This window comes from Eleutherodactylus coqui, chromosome 4 (assembly GCF_035609145.1).
Source record: "Eleutherodactylus coqui strain aEleCoq1 chromosome 4, aEleCoq1.hap1, whole genome shotgun sequence".
Classification (NCBI taxonomy): Eukaryota; Metazoa; Chordata; class Amphibia; order Anura; family Eleutherodactylidae; genus Eleutherodactylus; species Eleutherodactylus coqui.
Genome location: NC_089840.1, coordinates 7,768,752 through 7,794,424, shown reverse-complemented (window position 1 = coordinate 7,794,424; position 25,673 = coordinate 7,768,752). Strand labels below are relative to the sequence as shown.

Sequence of the window (25,673 nt, the reverse complement as noted above, 5' to 3'; positions counted from 1 at the left end):
CCCGTGACATATCTACAGTTCACCGCACGTTATACGCCATCCGTGTCCCAGAGGTGTCCGGAAGAGGCCTGGTGGTACTTGGGCCGAGGTTGCGTGCCTTCCTCCCTGGAAGTGCCACCATGACAAGTGCCAACTCTGCCCTCCCAGCTCTGTATTAGCACGGACCTCGTGTCCTGAGTGGCCCGTTGGGACGCCACAATCCCGCTGCGAGATCCCACATGTGGGGTCCGACCCGCCGGTGTGCAGGCAGCCTAAGCGAAAAATAAACATTTTATTTTCTGTAAAACGGTTTATATGCCACGGGCAGCGGTTGCAGGGTAGAACGGAGTAGAGGAGCGAGTAGATGAGCAGCTCCTCAGCATTTCACTGCCTTTGTAGGGGGAAAAAACCCCTATGCGACAATCAGAGAGCAAATATACTCCCCGACTGATGGGGGTGATAAGTGGCATGAATTGCTGTTCATGCTATCTGCGGGAGCGTGAGATATACAGGGGAACCGCAGATCTTCTCTTCTGTCTGCTCGTCCCCCCTATCTGCAGACTGAAATGACAGCTGGAAATACAGTATTCCCAACCCCACTTCAAACGGCGGTGACTCTGCTTCTGTTAGGGCCACCAAAATGTTTTACCAAAAACTTTAGCTTTAAAATGACACCAAAAGCACATCGATAACAATGATGGAAACAGAGCTACACCAGTATAAAGTAGACGGGGCTCCGCTCCTCCCAAGATGTGACGTCCTCTTCCCTCAGAAGCAGCGGAACTGCTGGGGATGGAAGGGTTAAACAATCACCGTGTAGCTTTGATTTTAACTCAGCAGTTTAACCAATCACAGCACAGCTTTGATTTTACCTCAGCAGTTTAACCAATCACAACACAGCTTTCATTTTACCTCAGCAGTTTAACCAATCACAACGCAGCTTTCATTTTACCTCAGCAGTTTAACCAATCACAGCACAGCTTTGATTTTACCTCAGCAGTTTAACCAATCACAGCACAGCTTTGATTTTACCTCAGCAGTTTAACCAATCACAGCGCAGGTTTGAGTTTACCTCAGCAGTTTAACCAATCACAACACAGCTTTCATTTTTAAACAACGGAATACAAAATGAACGCTGCGCTGTGCTTGGTTGCAACAGGCAACAACGTTTTTCCTTTCGGCAGCTTCATCTACCCCCATTAGTATCGCCCACTGTAAGTACAGAGGTTTTTCAGCCCCCAACAGGCGACAGTACAGACTCCGTCCGTTATTTCTACCCGTGAGCGCGCACGCCCCGCCTCCTTCCCCTCGCGCCTCAGGCGTTCCCGCTCGCCTTGCTGCTACCGATGACGTCACGCCCTCTCTCCTGCTCGCTGAGTGGTTGGGGCGCGCGAGCCCCACAGAGCAGCGGACGGAGTCGCGGGGGCGCGCGCCGGCTCTCCGTGTAACCTTCGGCGCGGCGTGAGCGCGCACGTCCGTGCGTCAGTGTGTCGGAAAGTGCCTGGACCATCGGGAGGAGGCGGAGTAGGTCCGGAACGCCATGGCGACCAACATAGAACAAATCTTCCGCTCCTTCGTGGTGAATAAATTCAAGGAGATTCAGGAGGAGAACCGTCACAGGTGACTGAGCGGGGAGCCGTCCGCGGGAGGGGGCGGGCAGCGTGGAGGCCTCGCTGTGGTGCCGCGGCCTGGCCGGGCCTACACGGCGCTGTGTGTGAGGCGAGAGGCCTGCGGAATGTGCGCAGCGCGGCCTGCAGCTAGGGGGCGCCTCCGGCCTCCGCCATGGTAACCCCCGAGGGCCGCGGCCAGTAGCAGGCCTGAGGGACAACAAGTCCCAGCATGTGGCCGGCAGGGTTTACGGTTCAGCCGGACTAGTGGAGGCAGGAAATGCTGGGAGTTGTAGTCCTGCAGTGTTATCTCAGCACTACAAGTCCCAGCAGTGCACTATAGAGGTTTTTATTTGCCCTTGGTCATTGTAACGCAGCTGCGTCTCCTCAGATGTTGTGGTACTACAACCCCCAGCATGCTTCCTCATGGATCCGTCAGATGTAACCGGAGCCGTGTGATGGTTGGTTGGGGGGGTGGCGGGAGCGCACGCCGGAATCCGCAGCTAGAGGGCGACGAGATGTGCGCAATCCGCGCCAATGTTTATTTATTTATTTTTAATACGGATTTTGCTGCAGAAAATCTGGCGCGGTTCCGCTGCGGGTGCCGGTCCTCGGGTGCATTCACATGTAGCGCAAGTGATGCAGATTTTTCGTTGCGAGATCTGCATCAAAATTTGCATCCTTATTGCAGATTTTCATGGCAATTCAGTTGTAAGTCCGCGGCTAACCTCAGCAGCACGGACCGGCGCGCCTCCCACCGGCGAGGACTGAGCGCTCCCTGCGGGCACTCTGGTGCCCAGCGGCACTACTTCTGCCGGTCAGGTGAGACGGAAGCAGGCACCCTGTCACCGGGGCTAAAGATGGCGCTCAGCGTTGCAGCGAGCGCTGAAGTATTCGCAGGGGAGAGGAGCGCCGGGCGGGTTTAGGCCTCATGCCCACGGACGGGTCAGATTCTGCATGCGGAATCTCGCACACAACCCGACCTGTGAGGGAGACTGCGCACCTGTGTGTGCGGCGGCCTCCGCGCGGACCCCCCTGGGTCATCTCTACAGCTCCTGTTGGTCATGTGCAGTGCAGATTTGAGATATATATATAATTTTTTATTTTTTTTTTCCGACTCTCCTGCTTTTCCCGTGGAACTGGCGGCCTGTCCGCTGTGTCGTTGACGGGCCGTGTGTCGAAGAGCTTCCATTGACTTCAGTGGAAGCCGTCCGTGCGGGAACCAAGAACCACACTGGAATTGAACATGCTGAAAATAGTTTTCCGGAGTCTAACCTGCACGCTATAGTTCAGTTGCGGACGCGCAGGTTTCCATTCGGGCGGGTTGACCTGCGGATCATAGAATGTGCTGGAACAAACCAGCGGTAACCGATGACTTGTTGCAGATTATCTGCATATTCTCTGTATCAAATCCTCAGCTAATGTATCGAATTTGGTGCACATTTTGGGCTCATTCACACGGCATAAATAGCCTCCATATTGGTTTACAAGCAATATACAGAGCCCGGAATCCCCAAAGATTGTCACTGGGGTATTCAGACAGGCGGCATGTCCTATTTGAGTCCATATTAGGGCTTAAAGTGGGCTATTAAAGCCAATTGGCCAGTGCAAATACGTATAGAATATGCGCGATGCCTCCGTATATACTGCATGTTCACGCTAGAAATGAGCGCAGCACACATGGAATATGCAGAGTCCTGGCCCGTGACTACGCTGCATACTCACCGACTGAGTGTGAATGAGCCCACAGGCCGCTCTCACACTCGACCCTTGTTACTGCGATTAGCGGAGCGTCCTGAACGCAGCGCTAACTGCGGTACAACATCGCCATTGACCTTGCAAACCCCCTTGTGTGGGTCTGGTTTACCCATCCTCTGTACCCCACTGAGGCCCCCTGCTGTGAAGCACATCGATGGCCTCTTTAGCGTTTATCGTCAAGCGTTCTTTACGTCTTTGGCTCCTTGGTTGTGGATCTTTGGCCGCAGTCCTCAACCTCCATTCTGAGGGATGGGGGTCAGACACCACAGAGGTACTAGCTAGCCTGGTGAGATTTACAGGGGGTCTATCCAGCTTACAACCCTCCTTGTATTAGGCCCGACCACCCATCAGGGCCTTGTTATCCCCTTTTTCACACCTTTGGGGTTTGTTCCCCTTTGTCCTATGGTTTCCTTTTTGCCATAGACTCTAGTGTACACACGTCTGTCCCTTCACACCCCCCGGCTTACATTATTTATCAATAAAACAGTTTTTGGTTTTTGTTCTGCGAATTATAACTTAGTGCGTTCTTAAGCCTCTGAAACCTTAAAAAATAAAATGCAAGTAGTATAACGTCGTAATTTTACTTTATATTCAGCTCCCAGTGTATTCATCCGCTGCCTTGAATGAAAGAGGGGGTGCCATCATTGCTCTGAGCCAGGACATCGCCCAGGATAGCAGTCTCTTCTGCCTCCCCTTTTGTGAATGTCAGGGCTTGTAGCACTGCAATATCCATGTGCACCTCCTGTCTTTTGTGTATATGTAACACACGGAGAGGCGCATGGTATACGTCAGTCCTTGTAGCCTAATCTTCTGCAAGTCTACAGACAGAGGGGCACATGCATGAGATTTCTGTGCTACATGGACCGACGTATGCCATGCGGCCCTCCTGATACAAGCGCTGATGTAGACACAGAGGGAATAGGTGCAAGAGACAAAAGAGGGCGACTGTCTTGTGTGACGTCTTGACTGAGCTATGATGGCACCACCTCCTTGATTCAAGCCGGTGCATTAGTACACTGGGCACTAAGGGCTCCTTCTTTTGAATGGGTTCATTCACAGTTGCAATTTTTCCCTGTATGGCACCATGAGAGAGGCAGCAGCACCAGCCCCATTGAAAGCAATGGGAGAAGATTGCAATCTCCTGCTGCGGCTGTGATGAAGGGAGGCCCGCAGTGATGTCAGGCGGTTTCCTTGTGAAAACGCCTTGCATCCAGGGGTGTCAGAAGGACTGCGAGGGCGATATCGGGCCGCGAATCACGCCAGTGGGCAGGAGCCCTAAGTAAGATTATGACTTTATGCTACTCGCATGCCATTTTTTGGGTGCAATCTGATGGGAACTTTCTGGTGAAAGATTCCCTTTATTAAAAAAAAAAAAAGAAGTAAAAGGATTGGTTGTTTTGAATCTATAAAAGTCCAGATTATTAAAATATTGCATTATTAATTCTTCACGCTGAAAACACTCAGCGCTAGAATTGCCCCTTTTGGGTCCCCTCATATCGATGAAACAAAGAGTGATTAAAAAGTCGAATGTACCCAAAAAAAAAAACTACAGCTCACCTCGCTTAAAAGGAGTCTTTACTCAGCTACATCAACAAAAAATTAGGTTATGGGGGTCAAAAGATGGCAACAGTAAGCAACATTTTGGTATGTTAAATACAGTATTGCCATTGAACAATACCCATGTCGCCCAAATACAGGCCTTTGTGTAGCAGTCACAGAAAGACTAAAAATGTTATGGTTTTTTTATAAAGTAGAGAGCAAAAGTGAAAATGGAAAAAACAAAATGCGCCGCAGTGGGAAGGGGGTAACGGCAGGTCCTACCCGCGGGATACTTGTGTGTTTGATCTACCTGTTGAATAAAGCTCCGTTTTGCACTAGAGCAACGCTGGCTTCCTTTTTCTCTAACACTTGGGGTTTTGTTGCAGATTTTGACTTCCTCTTATAATTCAATGGGGACAACCCTCACCAAATCAGCAACTGATCAGCACTAGAAACTGTCCTGCTGCGGATTCAAAAATCCACCAAAGGCCGCCTGCAGACGGGCGGGTCGGATCCGGCGGCGAGAATTCTCGCCGCGGGACCCTACCCCAGCGCCTGCAGGGAGCAGCGCGTACTCACCCGTGCCTGGCGGCCCCCGGCTCTTTCATGTGCAGGCTTTCAGTGGCAGGCGGCCAAAGTCTGATGTGTTGAATGTGTTTATTTTTTGTAAGGCCTCATGTCCACGGGCATGCACGGTTTCCAAGTGTGGAATCCCGCAGCAGTTTCCACCCATGCCCGCAGCCACGAGGCCTAAAAAGACATTTAGGTCTCATGTCCACGGGGAAAATCAGGCCCGCCGCAGATTCTCCATGCAGAATCCTGCAGCGGGTCCCTCCTTTCCCGCAGACATGAGGCTAAAAAAAAGATTAAACTTACCTGTCTGGACACTGCGGATCTTCCCTCCGTCGTGGCCGGAACTTCTTTCTTCGGCCCGGCGGATGTGCTCAGCACACCGGCAGCGTGCCGCGCGCATGTGCCGGGCACTCCATCTTTCTTTTGAACACCTGCTCTCCTGCGCCGGAGAGCAGAAATTCAGGTACGGGTGTTCCGCGGATCCGGACAGCTTCCATAGGCTTCAATAGAAGCCTGCGGGAGACCCGCACTAAAACTGGAGCATACCGTGGGTGTTTTCCCGCAGATGCAATCCGCGCCTGAAGGGAAAATGACATATACAGGTATTTAACTACCTGCGGGTCTCCAATGCATCCCTATGGGGCGCGGATCACACTGCGGGAAAAACGCTGCAGATTTTAAATCGTATTTTACCAGTGGACATGAGGCGTTACTCACTTGTCCAGCTGCCGTGCAGGTCTTCTCTGTCGTGGTCGGATCTTCTTTCTCTCGCACGGCGGATGCGCTCGGCACGCCGGATGGAGCGCCATGCTTTTTTTAAAAATCCATCTATTAGGCTCATCGCGGAGACCTGTCAGCGCTCCCACCTCCTCCCCCGCGACGAAATATCGCTAGCGATATTCTGTCCCGGACGTGAACAGGCAGCCTAAGTCAGTGGGATGAATCTGGATTTGTTGTAGCTGTCTTGGTCCGTGTAAGATAGAGATTCATGATGCTGGTGGGGATAACACTAAGACTCTGTTCGCACAGATGTAATGGGTTCTATTCTTAAAGGGGTTGGACAGTTGTAAACTATCGATCGCGTATCCTGCATACCTCCGGTTTCAAACATGGCATGTTACAACCTCTGTGAAGTCAGCACCCCATCTTTCAAAAAAGTTAATTTTTTCATAAGTTCTTGATGCACCCCAAAGATTTCTAGAGTTCCCAATTAATTTTAAAAATAGTTCTAGAGAATTAAGCAAAAAAATCAACAAATGTATCTCTGGGGTGCTAACTTCCAAAAATGATATTACTAAATCAGCGAGAACTTTATAAATATGGGCTCTAGAGCTTCGAGCTTAAGAGTTTTCTTCAGAACTCTTGAGGTGCTACCCAGAACTGTTATAAAATCGTGGGATTTCCCCCCAAAATTATTTACACATAACTGAAATTTTTGGATCCGGCATCTAAAAATCAGCAAGAACATTGTAAATATTGGTTCTAGAGCTTCGAGCATTAGGAGTTTTCTTCAGAACTCTCGAGGTGCTACCCAAAACTCTTAGGCCTCATGTCCACGGGGAAAATCAGGCCCGCTACGGATTCTCCATGGAGAATCTGCAGCGGGTCCCTCCTGCCCCGCGGACATGAGCGCTGAAAATAGGAATAAATCAGAATTAACTCACCTCTCGCACGCTCCGGATCCTTCCTTCGCTGCCGCGTCATCTTCACTGCGTCGCGGCCGGATCTTCTTTCTTCGGCCCGGCGGATGCGCAGGATGACGTCGGTGACGTGCCCCGCGCATGCGCCGGCCCAAAGCAAAATGATCCGGCCGTGACTGAGAGAAGATGGCGCCGCGGCAAAGAGAAGAAACGGAGCGGGTGAGTAAATTCCGATTTTTGTCTCCCGCGGATCCGGACGGCTTCCATAGGCTTCAATAGAAGCCCGCGGGAGCCGTCCCCGCGGGAGACCCGCACGAAAATGGAGCATGGTCCAGATTTTTTCATGCTCCATTTTTTTTAAAATCCCTTTTATTGACCATCCGCGGGTATTTATTTACCCCGTGGGTGGTCAATGCATCCCTATGGGGTGCGGATCCGCGGGCAGGAGAAGAGTTAAAATCTGCTGCGGATTTGAATTCTTCTTTTGCCCGTGGACATGAGGCCTTATAAAATAGTGGGATTTCCCCAAGAATTTATTTACACATAACTGAAATTTTTTGATCCAGCATCTGAAAATCAGCGAGAACATTGTAAATATGGGTTCTAGAGCTTCGAGCATTAAGAATTTTCTTCAGAACTCTTGAGGTGCTAACTAATTTTATTATAAAGTGTAATTATGTGTAAATAATTTTTTGGGAAATCCCGCTATTTTATAAGAGTTCTGGGTAGCACCTCAAGAGTTCTAAAGAAAACTCCTATTGCTCGAAGCTCTAGATTTTTTTTTTTTTTTTTTTCTTGATTAATTCGCTAGAACTATTTTTAAAATGAATTGGGAACTCTAGAACTCTTTGGGGTGCATCCAGAACTTATGAAAAAATTAACTTTTTTGAAAGATGGGGTGCTGACTTCACAAAGGTCATGTTACATCATATACGTCATTGTTTACGGGAAGAATATTGTACCGTTCTGAGGTGCATCATTATGCAGAGCTGAGACGCTCTACTGAACAGGCTCCTTACATAATCCTTTTTAAAGGGGTTTTCTGGGCAAAAGCCGTTGATAGGTCATCAATAGTTAATCGCCAAGGACCTGCCGCACAGAATCCCCGCCGATGAGCAAAAGGGCCATAGCTGGCTCTACTCCCACAGAAACCAATAAGAGCTGAAGCCGATATTACATTTCCTGCACTTCCGCCTCCGACATCAGGGTTGGAGGCGGAAGTGTAATAGGAAGTTTCAGTTCCTATTGATTACCTGATGACGACGTCCGGCCCCGCTGCCCTGACAGTGAGCTGGGAGTTCAGCGAGGATCACAAGCAACGGGTTCCCGGCAGTTAATATTGACATATCCTTAGAGTAGGTTATCAGTAGCTTTTGCTCAGAAAACCACTTTAACCTCCAATATGGTGTTGGTCTACCATGTTTTATTCACAGGAGTGCAGGAGATGTTTGTTGGGACCTGTAGAGCTGCTCTGTGTTGCCTGTGACATGACGAGAGGAGCGCTGTCATCGCCTGTGAATTTCTTTCCCTGACTAACAAAATAGCCGCTCTGCAGGTTTAACAAGTCAAAAAATTGATATGTTGTTTTTCGCTATTTTCTTTGCCAGGGAATGAAAATCGCCGGTCGTAAAAGTGATCTCTCCATATCACAGGCAGGTACAGGGGCAGCGGCTCTACAGTGTGAGGACCCCACCATACAGATCCCCATAACTCTGCGTCCTGGACCTCTGTGAGTGTGACACGGGGGATGTTGGGTGTGATCATGCACACTACTGTGCGCTAGTTGTATATTTAGTGCCAAGGGTGGGATCAAATCTCTTCCTAAGGGAACGGGAAAACGTTTCTGTGGTCTCAGGCCAGGATCCTTTAGATCTGACTCATGCATGAAGCTGCAATATAGCTGTGTGCATGAGCTGTGACTGATGCTGCCTGAATTTTTGTATTTTTTTTTTTTCTACTAAAATATTAATTCAACCTGTTAGAGGAGTTCTGGTAATTTGTTCTTGTGCTCTGGATTGCTGCATGCATGGATACTGGTGCACAACAACCCCCTACATGTCCTAGAATACAGCTGTCAGGCTTCCTGGGCATGCTGAGGGATGTAGTGTTCAGCAGTGAATAGTATCCAAGTTCAGGGGGTATTCACAAAATTAAGCATGGCCAACTCAGAGGCCTCTGGAGGGCATTTTGCTGTTCCAAGTGAGATGAAATTTATGAAAAAGAAAATTCTAGTAAAAAAGTCGCTGTTAGGTGGCGCTGTAGCTATGCAAATCACGCTACAATTTTTTTTTTCTCATTTCATCCCGCTTGGAAATTTTTAATAGTTTTTCAATACATTTCTATGGTACATTAAATAGTACCTTGTAAAAATACAACTGGTTCCGCCAAAAACAACCCCTTGTACAGCCATGTCAACCGAGAAATTAAAAAAAAGTTATGATTTTTTTCTGAAGTGGGAAGGAAAAAACAAAAAGAGGTTAAAAGTAACCTGATAATGATCGAACACCCTAAATCAATCCCAAGCATTAGTGGCCGGTATGAAGACCAGTACAGCCATACCTTATTTTGTGCTGCTGTTCCCCCAAGTTGACTTTTTTTTTCTCAGCGTGCATGATATGTAGATTTAACAGCTCCTTAAATTTTTCATTATCCATCTCTGATCTTATTTGTGACCCTTTAAGAATTCCTTCTTTCAGTTTCGCATCACTAACTTTGGGAAATTTAGATTTCAAATACATTAGTGCCACAGAATTTCTATCCATCGCTTCGTCAAATTGTTTCATTATCCCAGTTTTATATGCAGTGGAGCCAAATGCAGTCTATCAGGATCCACTAAGGCCTCATGTCCACGGGGAAAATCAGGACCGCTACGGATTCTTCATGTAGAATCCGTAGCGGGTCCCTCCTGCCCCGTGGACATGAGGCCTAAATATCAGAATAAACTCACCTGCTCCGGACGATGTGGATCTTCCTTCCTTCGCGGCCGGATCTTCTTTCTTCGACTCGGCGGATGTGCTCGGCACGCCGGCAGCGTGCTGCGCGCATGCGCTGGGCCGAAGAAAGAAGATCCGGCCGCGAAGAAGGTAAGAACCGCATCGTCCGGAGCAGGTGAGTTTAATTCTGGTACGGGTCTCCCGCGGATCCGGACGGCTTCCATAGGCTTCAATAGAAGCCTGCTGGAGCCGTCCCCGCGGGAGACCCGCACGAAAATGGAGCATGTCCATTTTTTTTCCCGCACGCGGATCCGCGCTTGACGGGAAAAATGACATCCGCAGGTATTTAACTACCTGCGGGTGTCCAATGCATCCCTATGGGGCATGCGGATCCGCATGCGGGAGGGACACTGCGGGTTTTAAGCCCGTAGATATGAGGCCTAAAGGAACATTGGACACATTTAAAAACATCTTAACTCATTTATTTATTGATCGATGTAGATTTATGACGGTTTGTTTTTTGCGGGACGAGTTGTATTTTTCAATGGCACCATATAATGTCCTGAAAAACTTTCAAACCATTCTAAATGGAGAAGAAAAACTAAATTCTGCCATCTTGGGTGCGTCTTGTTTTTATGGTGTACCCGCTGCAACAAAAATGCCATGATAACATTATTCTATGGGTCAGTATGATTACTACGATACCAAATTTATATTGTTTTTTTGGTTTTTTTTTGCTGTACTTTAATTTTTTTCAAAGCTATTTAATTTTAAATAATTTTCTGCCGCCATCTGCTGACAGCCATAACTTTTTTTATTCTTCCGTCAACATAGTTATGCAAAGGTTTTGTTTTTTTTTGCAGAAGGTACTGTAGTTTCTATTTGTATTTGGAGTAAATACAAATTTTTGATCGCTTTTTATTATATTTTTTTTTTGGAGACTGGTTGACCAGCAAAGCAGAATTCTGGGGGGGGGGGTTTCTGATATTCACCGCGCGGTGTAACTAATGCGTTGCTTTGATAGATCGGACTTTTACGGCCGCGGTGATACCAAATATGTTTTGTTTTAAGTGCTGCAGAATAAGTTGGCGCTATACAAATAAAGATTATTATTATTGTTTTATCATTTAGATTCTTTTATTATAAATATAAATTTTTTTTTTCTTTTTAATTATTATTAAAACTCTTTACTTTTGTTTTTTAGTCCCCAGAGCCATAGCAATACATCATACCACAATTTGACAGGCATTCTATCAAGCCACACCACAGGCATAGCTTGATAGGCACTCTGCAGTGGCAGCCCTGAGGCCTTTCAGAAGGCCCCCGGCTGCCATGACAACCACACAGCAACCCGCGATCTCATCGCGGCAGCCGTACAGGCCCCCCGAACATCGGTCGGAGCTTTTAAATGCTGCTGTCAAAATTGATGGGGGTATTTAAAGGATTAACAGCACAGATGAGCGTCGCGGCATATCAGAGCTGTTATGGGCGGGTGTTGGCTGTAAGAAACTACTGCCACTCGCATTGTATGGAACTGATTCGAATCGCGATCTCTCTTCATACATACCCTGACACTGTAGGGCGTAACTATATGTTCTGTAACGTTAAGGGTGACTACCCACTACAGTTTTTTTTGACTGCGAAATTCGCAGCATTTTCTCTTCTGCAGGGGTCTATGGGACGATTTTAACATTACAAGTCGCATAGACCCCTGCAGGATAAAAAAAACGCTGCGAATGTCGCGGTAAAAAAAAAACTGTAGTGCTTAGTTACCCTAAGGGGTTATAAAAAAGTCACAAAAAAACCCTGCCTGATGGAAAAATCCTAACACATTTAAATTCAGGAAGTGAAATACTAGAATCACCATTAAATATTCTTGTGAAAAAATTAATGTTGAGCAGTCCTGGTGTTCAGAAAAATCACTTGATTGTTTGAATTTGAGCAATAATCGTTCATTGTAAACACAGCCAATGGTGAACGATCATTTGTTTGCTTATTGTTCACTTCATGCGAGCAGCCATGAAAATCATCGTTGGCTTGTTTGCTAATTGTTCTGTCTCAACACCAGTCATTCTCGTTCGCTGGTAAAATAAACTGAATGGTCCTGTTTAAAAAAAAAATATATATATATATATATCTTTGTTCTTGCATACAAAAGGAGAGGGCCCTAAGAAATATCCTGTTGTGCCTAACAGTACGGAGCACCCTCCCCGAAAAGGGCAACCTCTTGCTGGAACCTCACCTCATATATCCCTATAAACTCTAGATTAAGGGACAAAAAAAAAAGAATAGAGAAAACTAAGGGTGCTAGAGATCGAAAACTAATGTAAATACTCAGTCTTCTTAGATATACTATAAGAGGATAGCTGAAAACATACGCAGGGTAGGAACAACCACTATGCAGAGTATTTCCAACGTCTCAGGATGGCCTTGATGTAAAGCAGGAACAATATTCACATATGGACATAACATAGCTAGTAAACTTGTCAGTAACATCTTGCGTGTTTCACCAAACTGTTACTTTGACTCATCGCAGACCCAAACTGTAGACCCGCATCACAGTAACTGAAAGATCCAGAATCAAATTCCCAAGTCCGCATAGATAAAGGTATTACCACAAGATATAGAGCCCCAGTACAATATGTAGATCACATATCATAATACTCAGACCTGGTAGATTAATGGGTGGATAGATAAGATGGCTGTGAAATGTGTAACCGTAAAGCATCCGACAGAAGTTCCAGCACAAACAACTTTGAAGCAAAACTCGCACGAATATGAACTCCATTTTTTGACTGGACTTATTCACATGAGCGCCAATGTTGGTCCAGAGGAAGAATTGCCTCGCCCATTGCTTCCAGTGGGACCTTTAAAAGACCTTGCATGGCACTCGCCTGACACTAGTGATCCTCGTTTCACATTGGCATAAAAACGCATATCGGCAAGAATGATATCTGGCAGAAAAACTCAACCGTGTGAATGTAGCCTCAGAGAAGGGTATTAGACAAAACACATATTGGGTCCATTCAGGATGTGTATTTTTTTTGTTCTCTTTCCCTACTGGATAAATAATAATAATCTTTATTTTTATAGCACCACCTTATTCCGCAGCGCTTACAAAACAGAGGAACATAGACGATACAACAGTTACATGAATGGTGTGCGGGGCTGCAGCAACGAGGAGGTGATGCAGGGGGTACAGGGGTAGGAGATAGACCATAGTCCAGGCGTGTAGTGGGAGGGGCAGGGGGCATGTGGTGGTGGTGGGGAATTAGTTCAGGAGATTTGATATGCTTCTTTGAAGAGATGCATTTTTAAGGCAATATATTTTTAAATTGATAACTTATTTAAAAAAAATATATTTATTCTGCTTTATGTATAGCAGTAACGTCTGTAATCACTAATATAATACTGGTGCTCAAATAAATTGTTGCAATATTTTTTACTTAAAAAAAGTAAAATTCACCATTTCTGTGATCACTGAATTCCTAACTGTCACAATGATGCTTGTGAAGTGTCGTATATTAGAAAATCCCTCGATTGTGCCTCTGATCTGATGCGGTGTTGGCTTGTCTAGTATCTTGTGGAAAAACTTGTTTTATTTTAATAAATTTGGCCGCACAATAAGGCCCCCCTGCCCACGGCTGTTGCGAAATATCGCCAGCAAAATTCTGCCGCAGGGGAGCGCTGCCAGGCTCATCGCTGAGACCTATCTGACAGATAGGCTCACCGCGGAGAATCACGGCATGCCACTTAGATCCCGTGAGCGGAGAATCCCTATGATTCTACGCTCGTAGATGCTGCAAGCGTTCGCTGCGTTACCTGTGGCCGGATTATGGCCGCGAGTAACGCAATGAACAATCTCCCGTGGACAGGCAGCCTAAGGAGTCCTTCACGGGACCTTACTGCAGTTAGTGCTCATTCACATGACTGTGATTTCAATGCATATTAAGTCTGCCATGCACGGCCGCGGGACACGTGGTGAATGGAGTCAAGGAAAGTAAATACTCTCATTGATTCGTTCACATTAGCGTGTAGATGGGTTCGAGAAAAGGATCGCAGCATGCTCTATTTATCTGCGTACCATGCAGCGTGAGCCCTATTCTTTTCTATGGAAGCATATGCAACGCTGTCTTGATCAATACCTTGCATATAAGTGGCTATACATAAAAGACAAATCACACTGCGCATGACCGCATGCCTGAGATACTGTCATGGGCAGTGCCCTCGCCGCCATACACGGAGGTAGCTGGCTCATTCGGACCACTGCAGGACTCCCGCATACGGTTGTATGAATGAGCCCTTAGGGCTTTACAGCCAGAAGGGATCTACCAGCCCAACTCCAGCTTGAAAATACCATATAAACATGTTGCCATCTTGATTACGTAAATATATCACTAATTATTATACGTGAGCCACATATGAGAGAATCAGGAGTGTGGAAAAACAGGAGTTAGAAGTTTGGCTGACGGACGCCTCGGCACAGTTTGCACTTGTGTTATGTAGAACCATAGTATGACATCCACAGACTGCTATATGACCCTGCTGTATCTTCATGTTCTATGTAACCCCTTCCCAAGATCCTCCATACATATACAACGGATGTCATGTAACTGACCATAGAGCAAAGCCCCATCCATACATGGCTGTATATTACAGCTGACACCAAGCCACAGCAGCAGGAATTGGTGATGACGGGCTTTTTACATCACACTTTGGCAGATTCCAATTGTGGAATCGGCGTCCATGCAGAGGGTCCACGGCAAAATGCAGCCATTGAAAAGCATGTACTTTCGCTTTTTCGCTCACACTCGCGAAAGCAAATTTTGTATTATGTGAGCAGAGGAAAAATCACAGCATGCTCTATTTTGCCATGGACTCCGTGCGGACAGCCTCCATTGGTGTCAATGGAGGCCATCGAAACCACAACCCATATGCATTTAACATTGCGTATAGGCTGCAGGGACCCGCATCACCGCTTAGCTACGGTGTGGCAAATACAAATATTGAAGAAGAAAAAAGACGCTGTGGTCACCATAGTACAGGTTAATAATGTATGCAGGGTCGCCGGCTGTGCTCACACCCGGAGTCTGCTGCGGGCCTCCTGCATGCGCAATCTGGTCTGGCTGTGAGCCCGGCCTTCATCACACAGTTACCGGTCAAGCATAGAAGTTTTAATACAAGAAAAAAAAAAGTACGACATTGCTTGACGGACCTGTGGACTATAACTAACCAAGCATGGCTCAAAGTGCTTTCCTTCGACTACGTTTGACTGTCCTTATCTTTATGTACATTATTTATTTTGTGAGATAGAAAAGTGTGCTTGATGTTTTCCCTTTTTTATTTAATTTCTTCACTTATTGCGTTAGTCAATAAGAAATGTATGGGAGAATAAGCCGTACTGCTCTATACGCTTCATGTCTACATGGTTTTGTTCTCAAATGCTTAAAAATATCTCTCTGAAACTACAAAACTTTATTCAAAAGAAATATATTTTTCACTGTAAAGTCTGTTAATTTATTGAGGCCCGTGTACGCTTTTTTGTTTCTTCTTCTTTTTTTTCTGTTTAATCTGTTTGTTTTATTTTAGAGAAAGCATAAAACAAGTAAATACAGGTTCTAGAACAAACATTCAGATGGCATCATATAGGATTACAGTGAATGAAGGTCAAGGCTGTGACAGATGCCACATTATAACAGCGAGTGAGCAGCTCATCGATTAGCAAAAATATTCAGTATAACCGTTCGACAGTTACAACTGGACCTAAGGGGGACTACCCACTAACGTTTGCGAATTTGCACCGTTTTTTTCCAGGTTTCTAATGTTAAAAATGCATCGCGGCAAAATCGCCATTTTGCGCGATGCAATTTAAACATTGACAAGTCCCATAGACCCCTGGAGGAAAAAAACGCTGCGAATTTCGCAGTGAAAAAAGTGTAGTGGGTAGGCACCCTCAGACTCTTCAATCCCCCGCGTTATCCCAACACCCATACACAATGCCATCCGCAATACTAACACTAAAACCACTTGCAGCAGAGTGAGACCCTGAGAGAAAAATGGAGGAGAAAGATATAAAAAAATGGAAGCAAGAGTGGAAAAGCGAAAGACGTAAAGGAAGGGGAGAGAGAAAAAGAAAAATGGGGTGAGGGGAAGGGATGTTAAAAAGGATGGGGAGGCTAATAATTCCCTCTGAATCCTACATCCTACCTAAATTTTTTTGCTTTCAGGGATAGACTCCTCGGCCACCATCAGCTCCATGTGCATAATATAGTTCATTTCAAATTAATTCAACCATTGAGGGTGGTGGCGTACGTCTCTGCTCAGGAAGGGACACAGAATGCCTTTTATCACCGTAGAGAGGCTGCCCGGGATAATGGAGAGTAGGGCCAATTGGGGGGACACTGTGATGACTAGGTGTTACCCTCCCATACATCAGGAAGACCAAGTTCCAGGACGCTCGTCCCCATTCACGAAGCTAATCTGGTCATTATGGATGAGGGATGGCAAGAGTGGCCCCAATCTTTTTGCCGACACTTTGGAAAAGATCGTAATATCCACATTAATCAGTGAGGTGGGTCGATGGCTCGCACATAAGGAGGGATCCTTGCCTGACTTCAGGATAACTGTGATGTGGGCCATTAGTAATTGGTGGGGAAATGGAGTAGATGGGGGAACCTTTGCCTGCAGGAGAGAGACTAGGATCAAAAATCATAAAAAAATCTGGGAGTGAACCAGTCAGGCCCCAGAGATTTCCTGTCTTGGGACATCTTAATAGTCTTGTTGATCGCCTTCGGATTAATGTCAGACTCTGTAGAGTCCCTAAAGGCCATGGAATTGGTGGGGAGGGCTGCTTTGTGGTAATAGGACACTTTGGTTTGTAGGGCCTCAGAGGCCATGTCATTTTAGTGGACCATAAGATTATATAAATTGCGATAAAAATCTTGACGTTAACCTAGTGAAGTTGTCGCATGGACTGAAGGAACAATTTTAACTGCGAGGAGGGTGGGGTACCCCTATGGATGGAGCAGTCTACAGTCAGAGAGGAAAGTTGAAGCCCCCCCCCCCACAGCCACAATAATATCCTCTGTTAAGTGGGTCAACAACGTCCTACCTGCCTTCACTTGACACTGATTGGGAAGATATCAATTTGCAAGAGTAAGTAATGTATTCCAAATTTGGAGCTTAAAAATTACTTACATGCCCCCTGGGGTTGACAGGAGTGCCTAATACCTCGTGTAGGAATAATGTATGGATAGTGATCGTGGCGACTCTGGAGTTTGTCACAGGATTCATGTTGTGGAACCATGCGGTATACTATTTATCACAAATGGGGGGAATGCGTCTCCTGTAAATAAATGAGAGCTCTGTGTAACTGATATAAAATCTGGCCGTGCTTTTCTGGGACATTGAAGCCCAACACATTTGAGGGAGCAAAAATTTAGTGGAGCCATTGGGAATAAGGGAAGGAAACTGGAAAACAAAATCTGAGGGAAAAGGGACCGGCAGAAAGGGAGAAGAGGGAGAGAAGAAAAGGTCGGAGAGACGGAGGAGGAAGAGGAGCGAAGGAATAAAGTGAAGAGACCACCCAACCAAGAGAGAACAAAGGAAAAGCTACTAACAAAAGTTACTATTTTGCATGAGAATTGTTCCAGGTTGGTAGACGAGCTCCTCCTTCCTGCAGACCGCATCGCCAGTGAGAAAGTGAGCCAAAGGTCACAGAACCAGTTCACATAGGAAATGTACATTGCAGGGAAAGAAGAAAACGGACTATGTGCCATAGGTGACAATATCACGGATTACAGCACAAGCCTGCAATATGCTCTTGTGTAATCCCCAGAGCACCAACCTCCTCCTTATAGGCCCTGGCTGAGGCACAGGCCAACCACATGGTGCCGTCTACACGTGATTATGAAGCAGCTACAGTTCTAAATATATATATATTTTTAAATTTATAGTCTGGATCGACCCTATAAGGGGGAAAGAGGCAGGGAAAAAGTCAAGGAGTGCAGCTAGGTGACCTCTGGGGATCCTACAGAGGTAGAGAAACCGTAAGGGTTTATATGAGAGGACAACGTTATGTACGTATCAGCATTTGCTTATGTACACACTTTAATAACGCAGCAGCATATTTATGAGGAAGTGATGCAGCCCCATGCCTAATACAAAAGAACAAAACAGGCATGTTAGAGTCAGTTGGTAGAAAACAAGGCTGTGCCTAGGCAGAGGGTGGGACTCACCACAACAGGGACATTTTGGCGTCTTTGGCAATGATTTTGGCGAGTATGGTGTGACACACTGTGGGCACTCGGGTACCTATGTCTGGCCAATCTGTGAGGGCAATGGTAGGAAGGTCTAATGCTGAGAGGAAACCGATGAGATCCTCTGGAGTATGAAGAAAATGGGTGCTTCCAGTGGTGCCGTAACTATAGGCGGAAGGGGGAAACCCTAAATGTAGCTCTGATTGCACTGTCTTAAAACTTCTAGCAGGGATGTAGAGCACGCTGACTCTGCAAGGTATGATGAGAGAGAGCTGGTAAGATTTGCAACGGTTTACCTCTGAATGAGGCCGTAGCACCATCACGGAGTTTCTGTACTATAGTTTCTTTTTATAGGTACTGATAAACCCTACAGATAATGTGTCTAGGACGATTGGGATCTGTGGGTTTCGGAACCAGAGTTCTTAGGAGCAATAGTAGTAGGCTCGTAATGCCCCGTGACGCCCAGGAAGGTGTAAGAGGAAGGGTCTTGCTGTTGCATTAGGCTCCACATACAGGGGAGCAGGTCTTGTGGGACAAGGGAAGGCAGGAGGGGTCAACTGTTATAGGATGTATAAGTATCAAAGCCATCTTGTCATTGCCGCCATTTTTCTCTGCTCCGGTACACTGCTTGTGAGATTCACTCTCCTCCACGTGGGTTTCCTGCCAGTGGACGGCCATTGCAGGATCTCCAGCTGTTGCTGTGAGCCCTGAGGAACGTGATCCAAATGGCGGCAGACTCTTATGCCGGCAAGCGTGGGAGTATGCTGTTCCTAGCTCCAGACAGAGAGCTGGTTAAAGAAAGCCCCCCTGGTTATCCTGTTGGCGTGCTGCAAGTAGTCGGGCCTGCAGGGGGGGGCCTCTGGTGACTGGGAATGAAGGTCCGATATGGAGGAGAGCTAGTCTCTTTATGGTCCGTGACCGCCAGAGATGCTGCTTCAGCCATCGTTCCCCAAGGTGTGCTTGTATGCCCCCCAGAGGACTAGGCTGTGGAGAGAAACCTCTCCAAGTCTGCTTGTATGCCTGGTATAGGTCCCAAGGAGTTCTCAGAATGGGCTCCTCGTAAAGTTGCTTATGGTGCCTGCAGGATGAGGAATACCACTAGTATGTTTCCTGGCAGCTTCCCCCTTCTCTGATTACCCATTTCTGGAGAATAAAGTCCCTAGAAGATAAAAATGGTGGATATACTCTGAAGTGGAGGACAGGAGCTGAACTGACACAACTCTTTACTCCTCCATAGCCAGGCCCCGCATGTTCTTTTAATCATTGCTTTGGAAATGCAGCCTTTTTTGAATTTCATTTAAAAAAATTCTCATTTAATTTCTATGCTTGTATTGTTTTCCGAGGGATTGCAGACATGGGTATTAAAATATGCAAGAGAGAGAATGTTTAACCCCTTGAGTGGCGGGTTTCCTACCACCCTGTCGTGCCCACCAGGGCAGGTTTTTTAAAATGGTCTAATCATTGAATTTCAACTAGTTTTGCAGTTGCGTCTCAAGAGCCATAACTTTTTCATTTTTCCATTGACATGGCCATATAAGGGCTTGTTTTTTGCGGGACAAGTTGTGATTTTTTAAACAGGGGGGAGGAAAAAAAGAAATGGGGAAAAAAGAAAAAAAGGGACCATGTCATTAAGGGGTTAAATAATGTATTAACTTCCTTCTCTGGGTCATTACGACGCAGGGATACCACATGTGTGATTGTATTTTTGATTTTTTACAAAGTAAAGGGAGACAAGTGTTTTTATAATTTTTTTACTTTTTTTTTTCTTTTTCTTTTTTTCTTTTGTCCCTTTAGGGGACTTCCACAGGGACCCATCAGGACCCCTGATCACATTCCGGGGGTCCGATGGTGACAGCCCTTTACATGCTGCATTGATGACAGCCCTTTACATGCTGCAGTCACATAGACTGCAGCATGTAAAGGGTTAACACAGCAGAGATCGGAGGTTTTCTCTGATCTCTGCTGTAAGAGCTCGTACCTAGCTGTCCTCTGACAGCTAACAACCAGCTCTCCCTGCCACAGAGACCATCGGCCGATGGTCTCTATAGCAACCTGTAAACAAACCAGTGCAGGAGATTGCCGACATGTCGGCAATATCTTCTGCTGTTTTTTCAAAGCCCTTGCTTTGTTCTCTGTGGGTCTGTGCAGGCAGAGCACACTGTCACAGCTTGTGGCATTGTGCTCTGCAGCTCCCATAGTGATACATAGCCCGGAAATCTTCCGGGCTATGTCACTATGAGCAGTGGAGCTCGTCCCGGAAAATTTCCGGGCATGCCACTCAAGGGGTTAATAATAAAGCAAAAAGAAAAGCAAAATTGCACCGTAAACTTCATAAAAACAAATATCACTACCCCCCCCCCCCCCATAGAATTCTTTTTTTCCCCATTTCACCCCACTTACAATTTTTTAAAGTTCTTTGATGTTATTAGGACTAAACGTTCCCACTGGTAAATATAACACAAACTGTAAAAAAGCTGAAATAGGCCGCCTGCACACGAGCGGAAATTCTGTGGCGGGATTTCACGCGGAATTTCTGCCGCTGGAAGCCTGCATAGGATTGTATTAACAAACGCAATCCTATGCAGACGGCAGCGATTTGGCCGCGTGAAATATCGCGCGGCCAACAAATCGCGGCATGCTCTATGGAGCCGGCGGGTGTGGGTGAGTACGCTCTGGTCCCTGCAGGCGCTCGGGTCTCGCGGCGAGAATCCTCGCCGCCGGATCCGGCCTGCCCGTCTGCAGGTGGCCATAGTCACAGAAAAATTTAGGTTATTTATTTAGAAATGTGGATGAAAGAAGCAAAAAAAAATAAAAAATATTGTAATGGGAAGAGGTGAAAGGCACACAGTGGTGTTTTGAATGCATGCAAAAAATGTTTTTTTTCCATGCCAGCTGTATTCAGGAAACAAAATGACGGTACACAGTCCGTTATTTGAGACCATGGGGACTAGCCTTAGTAGGGTTCTATTATTAGCTGTAAATACTGCCATGTTATCACTGTAACATGCCAGCATGAACATGTAATATTGTAAGCCAAAGAATAAAAAGTACCCTCACCCTAAAGTCCCCCGCTCACAGTTGCCGCCCTCACCGCGTGTGCTCCACCGGGTGGACATAGAGCTCCGTGTCTTCTGCTCCCACGCTCACAGCTGCCGCCGTCAGTGGTTGTGCTCTGCGGCCAAGACTGTCAGGTCCCTGCACGCCGCTCCACCACTGACTTATGCCGCGCTCATGGCTTCTGGTCTGGCCGCAGGACTCTCATATCCCTGCCGCCCGCTCACCCCGGTGACAGGTGCCGCCGTCAACACGTGCTCTGGCATCGGAAAAGCCACATCAGCTGGGGGACGTCTGCCGCCGTCTGCTCCTGCACTCTGCGTCCGGCGCATATCACTTTTTCTGCACCAAGCCCTGTCGCTGACGGTCCTGGAAAAGCGGTTTGAAGAAGGTTTTCCAGGCAGCGCTGCTACAACAGTGAGCCGCTGTGTGTCTTGTGCCTCCAGCCTGCTGTGCAGCCAATCAGCATCAGGGGGCGTCTCCCCCTGTGAATCTTGACTCCACCAGGACTTCCTGGTGGCGTCAAGATACTCTAATACCGGCTATTACTGCTCACTAGCTAAAGATGGGTTCAATAGAAAGTCTATGGGCCTGTCTTCAGATATGGAGCAGCGATAATGCTCAGATGAGTGCTTCTGTTTTGTGGGGGTCTCAGCAGTTGGACCCCAAGTGATCAAAGCATTTGAAATGTCCCTGAGTTTTTAGAAAGCACAGTGAGACTTTAAATTGCGTATGTAAGTAATGAAACAAATGTACTTGGACTTTGTGATGTGTACTTTACCACACTTGTTGATGATGATAATGATGGTGATTATCCATTCAGCCGAGGCCGACTTTTGGTCACTTTATGTATCATCATTCTCCATGCTTTCCTATCCTTGACAGCTTCTTTCAGTTCTTCCATATTTGTATCCGCCTTGATTGTGTTCAGCCGGCGTGTTCTTTGTCGTCCTCTTCTTTCTGACCCACTAATTGTGCCAAGTATCAATGTTGTTTCCAGAGAATTGGCTCGTATCATGAGACACTGTTTGATGTTTCTCTGTAGCGATATTCTTGGTTTGATACGCCCTAGGACCATCTTGTTGGTGACCATTGCTGTCCATGGTATGTGCAGCATTCTTCTCTAGCACCATAGTTCAAAATTATCAATTTTCCTTCTATCTGCCTTCCTGAGCTTTCGCATCTGTATATGAAGGTCGGAAGCACGATTGTGTTTATCATTTGGACCTTTGTAGCAATGCTGATACCTTTGCTCTACTATATCCTTGCTATTCTTTGCATTGCACTGCGGCCAAGTGCAATTCTTCGTTTAATTTCACGCTCTGATTCTGCGTTGCACTGTTGCATGAGCCCTAATTATAATAGTTTCTATATCAAATACTGTATATACACTCCTCATTGAAATTGCAACACTAAGAAGGAAATGTCATGGAATTATGAATATTGCAGCATCGATGGACCTAATGTTATGCAAATTTTGAAAATACGGAAACAAAATATTCAAAAAACATCTTGAGTTATTCAATATCTAGGACAAGTACCAGATTCAGAAATGCATGCACTTACACGTCCTGGCATGCTATCGGTGAGGTTATTAATGGTTGTCTAAAGGAAGGTTCTGCCATGCTGAATGCACTTGGGCACACAAATCATCAAGATGCGCTGCTGGCGGTTACCTTTGCAATTGCTGACCAATGATGTCCTAGATGTGCTTGATGGGAGACAAGTCTGGAGACGCTAGAGGCCACGGTACCACGCTTAGGCCATGCAAGCTGCTCACACTTGTACGAGCAGCATACGGCCTGTTGGTGTACCTGGAATGAAGACTAGTGAAGTCTGACTACTGTACATTATGCCATCCCACACCATAATCCCAGGAGTAGATTGGTGTGATGTTCCTTTGTGAAGGCTTCTTCATTACGTTCCCCACGTGGTCTCCAGACTAATCTCCAGTTACTATTGCATCCGAGACCAAAAGTCGAACTCATCGCTGAAGAGGTTGGCACTCCATTCTAGCCTCCTTTGCTGTCTTGCTCTCCTCCATGATACCTTTGAGAGGGAGTGGCTTGTAGCCCAATTTCCTGCAAGTGCCTTTTAAGGGTTTGTGTAGACGCTGTTGAATGCCCTAGGCTCGGGATATGACTCGCAGTACGGAATGGGTCACTACGTGCCATTCTTCCAATCTGTGCAGAGGTTCACCTGACATTCAAGTTTGTCGTTTTTCTTCCAACCACTGGGACACACAACGTTGAAACAGTGCTGACACCTCGGCCTACGCACGTAGCGAACAACCTGTGTGACATCCAAGGTGTCTCAGTTCAAGGATTCTGTCGATGAACAGGAGGCATTGCACAGGCGTACCCCAAGACTTTATCTGCTTTTTGAGGTCTCGTGGTCTTACTTTTATACCATTTAAGGCACCGCCAACAAATCACAGATTGGAACTAGACGCTTGAAAATGGGATCCTTTGCATATCTTGGTGACACCTACTACCGCATATAACCAAACGGCTTGGCCTCCTTGGTTTTGTAGTTTTAATGTTGGAGTGTATATTTTGATGCACTAAGTAACAATTACTTCTGCACGGTGTTATATATACATCTCATCAGGGACGTTTATTTGTGTTAGCATGTAATTTATGTATTATACAGAGGTTTAAGTGTTTCACGTTCAGCTACTACAGTTTTACCACTCCAATCTTGTGCCATAATAGTTTGTTGGGTAAGCAGTCACTCTCACTGTGGGGGACTGGTACAGGAAGCTGTGTCCTGGCCGTCATTAATAGGTGGCTGCTCTAATATGTCAATGGACAACACTAGAGTTTTTAGAACTAATTTCTGCTGTTTAGGGCCTTCTATGCTGCGGTCGCTATTTACCATGACACATAAGTGTGCGACAGAGAAAGTGCCCTTCCTTTGTCACTCCATGAAACAAGAAGAAAAAGCGCAAATCCCTTTGTTTAACAACGAGGGATTTTATTGCATACAAGTATTAACCCCTTCTTGCACCCTGGCTGGCAAGCAGTTCCCACAAATAGGTATTTATTTACACCCTATGAATAATGCAGGTTCAGAAGCTAAACATTGGCCATCTGCAGCGGGAGACGGCTGTGACTGATAGCCTGCCTCCTGCTGGAACCAGGTATCAGCGAGAGCACCAATCCCCGCTGTTAATCCCTTATGTGCCGTGGTCAATGTTGATCACACTATATAAAGAGTTTATAGAGGGAGGGCACTCCCTCGGTGACGTCATCAGACACACTATTGCCTGGTATCTGGTTGCCAGAGGGACCATAGGTTGCTATGGTAGCCAGATACCAGACAATAGCGTCTAGGTCTACCATCGCCTGTGATCGCTATCAGTAATGCGTAACAGTATAGAAGTACTACAGTGTATCACCATAGGATCACAGGTTTAAGTCCTGTACAGGGACATAAAATGTACAAAAAACAAATAAAAATTTGTTAAGAAAAAAATAAATAAATAAATTTTTTTTTTATAAACTTTAATCCTTTTTGTTTAAGAAACTTTTTTTAAAATTAATCCATGTTTGGTATTGTCACATCCGTAATGCCTGTACATTGGACAAACTTATCTTGCATGGCAAACGCTATAATGAAAAAAGCCAATATAATAATTTTGTTTATTTCACATCCTGCGAACGCAATGAAATTAATCAAAGAACCTAAATTTGCCTCAAAAATTATGCCAATAAAAACCGGCTTGACATGGCAAAAAAAAAAAGAAAAGCCCTCACGGAACTCCATATAAGTGTTATGGGAATGCAAAAGTGGAAAAGTCTTAAAAATGTGAGTGGTGTGTGTGTGTGTGTAATATATATAATAAAAAATTATTTTTGGTGGTGTTGAAATCGTACCGACCTGCAGAAAAAATATTATGTAATGTATGCTTTTTGGTTAACGCTTAAAAGAAAAATGGCATTATTGATGTTTTTTTTCCCTTCTCCAAAAAAACCCAAAAGGTTCATACATTACATTATAAATACCCCAAAAATTGTACCAATAAAATCTACAGCTTGCCACACAAAAAATAAGCCTTCATACGACCCTGGTGACGGAAACATGGCTTCTGCAAACCGTGGTCAGATCATCACATTAAAGGGAATGGAGACACTGAGGCCCTTGGATGAGCCCTTGGAGAGACCGGGTACCTTCTGGCCAATCAGCAGTCCATTTCCTTCTTCTGGACAAACCCTTTAACCCCTTAGGCCTCCCTCACACAGGCGTTTGCAGAAACGTAGCGTTTTTCAACGCTGCGTTAATTGCTGTTTCAGCCTGGTTTAAAGGGGTTGTCCCGAGGCAGCAAGTGGG

General features: G+C 46.0%; 1 protein-coding gene across 7 annotated transcripts in view; it reads left to right on the top strand.

The window, feature by feature from the left end:
• Positions 1-1,447: 1,447 nt before the first annotated feature.
• Positions 1,448-25,673, top strand: part of SON (SON DNA and RNA binding protein) — a 98,967-nt gene continuing 74,741 nt past the window's right edge. For 6 of the 7 annotated variants that reach the window (XR_010792501.1, XR_010792502.1, XM_066599020.1 and 3 more), the window contains exons 1-2: positions 1,465-1,599; positions 8,704-8,825. Coding sequence is in view for 5 of the 7 variants with exons in the window: in XM_066599020.1 (XP_066455117.1) it covers positions 8,707-8,825 (119 nt within the window). In the remaining 2 variants the exon portion in view is untranslated. Of the gene's footprint in view, positions 1,600-8,703; positions 8,826-25,673 lie in introns of all 7 variants that reach the window. The other variant, XM_066599021.1, reaches the window with a different exon arrangement.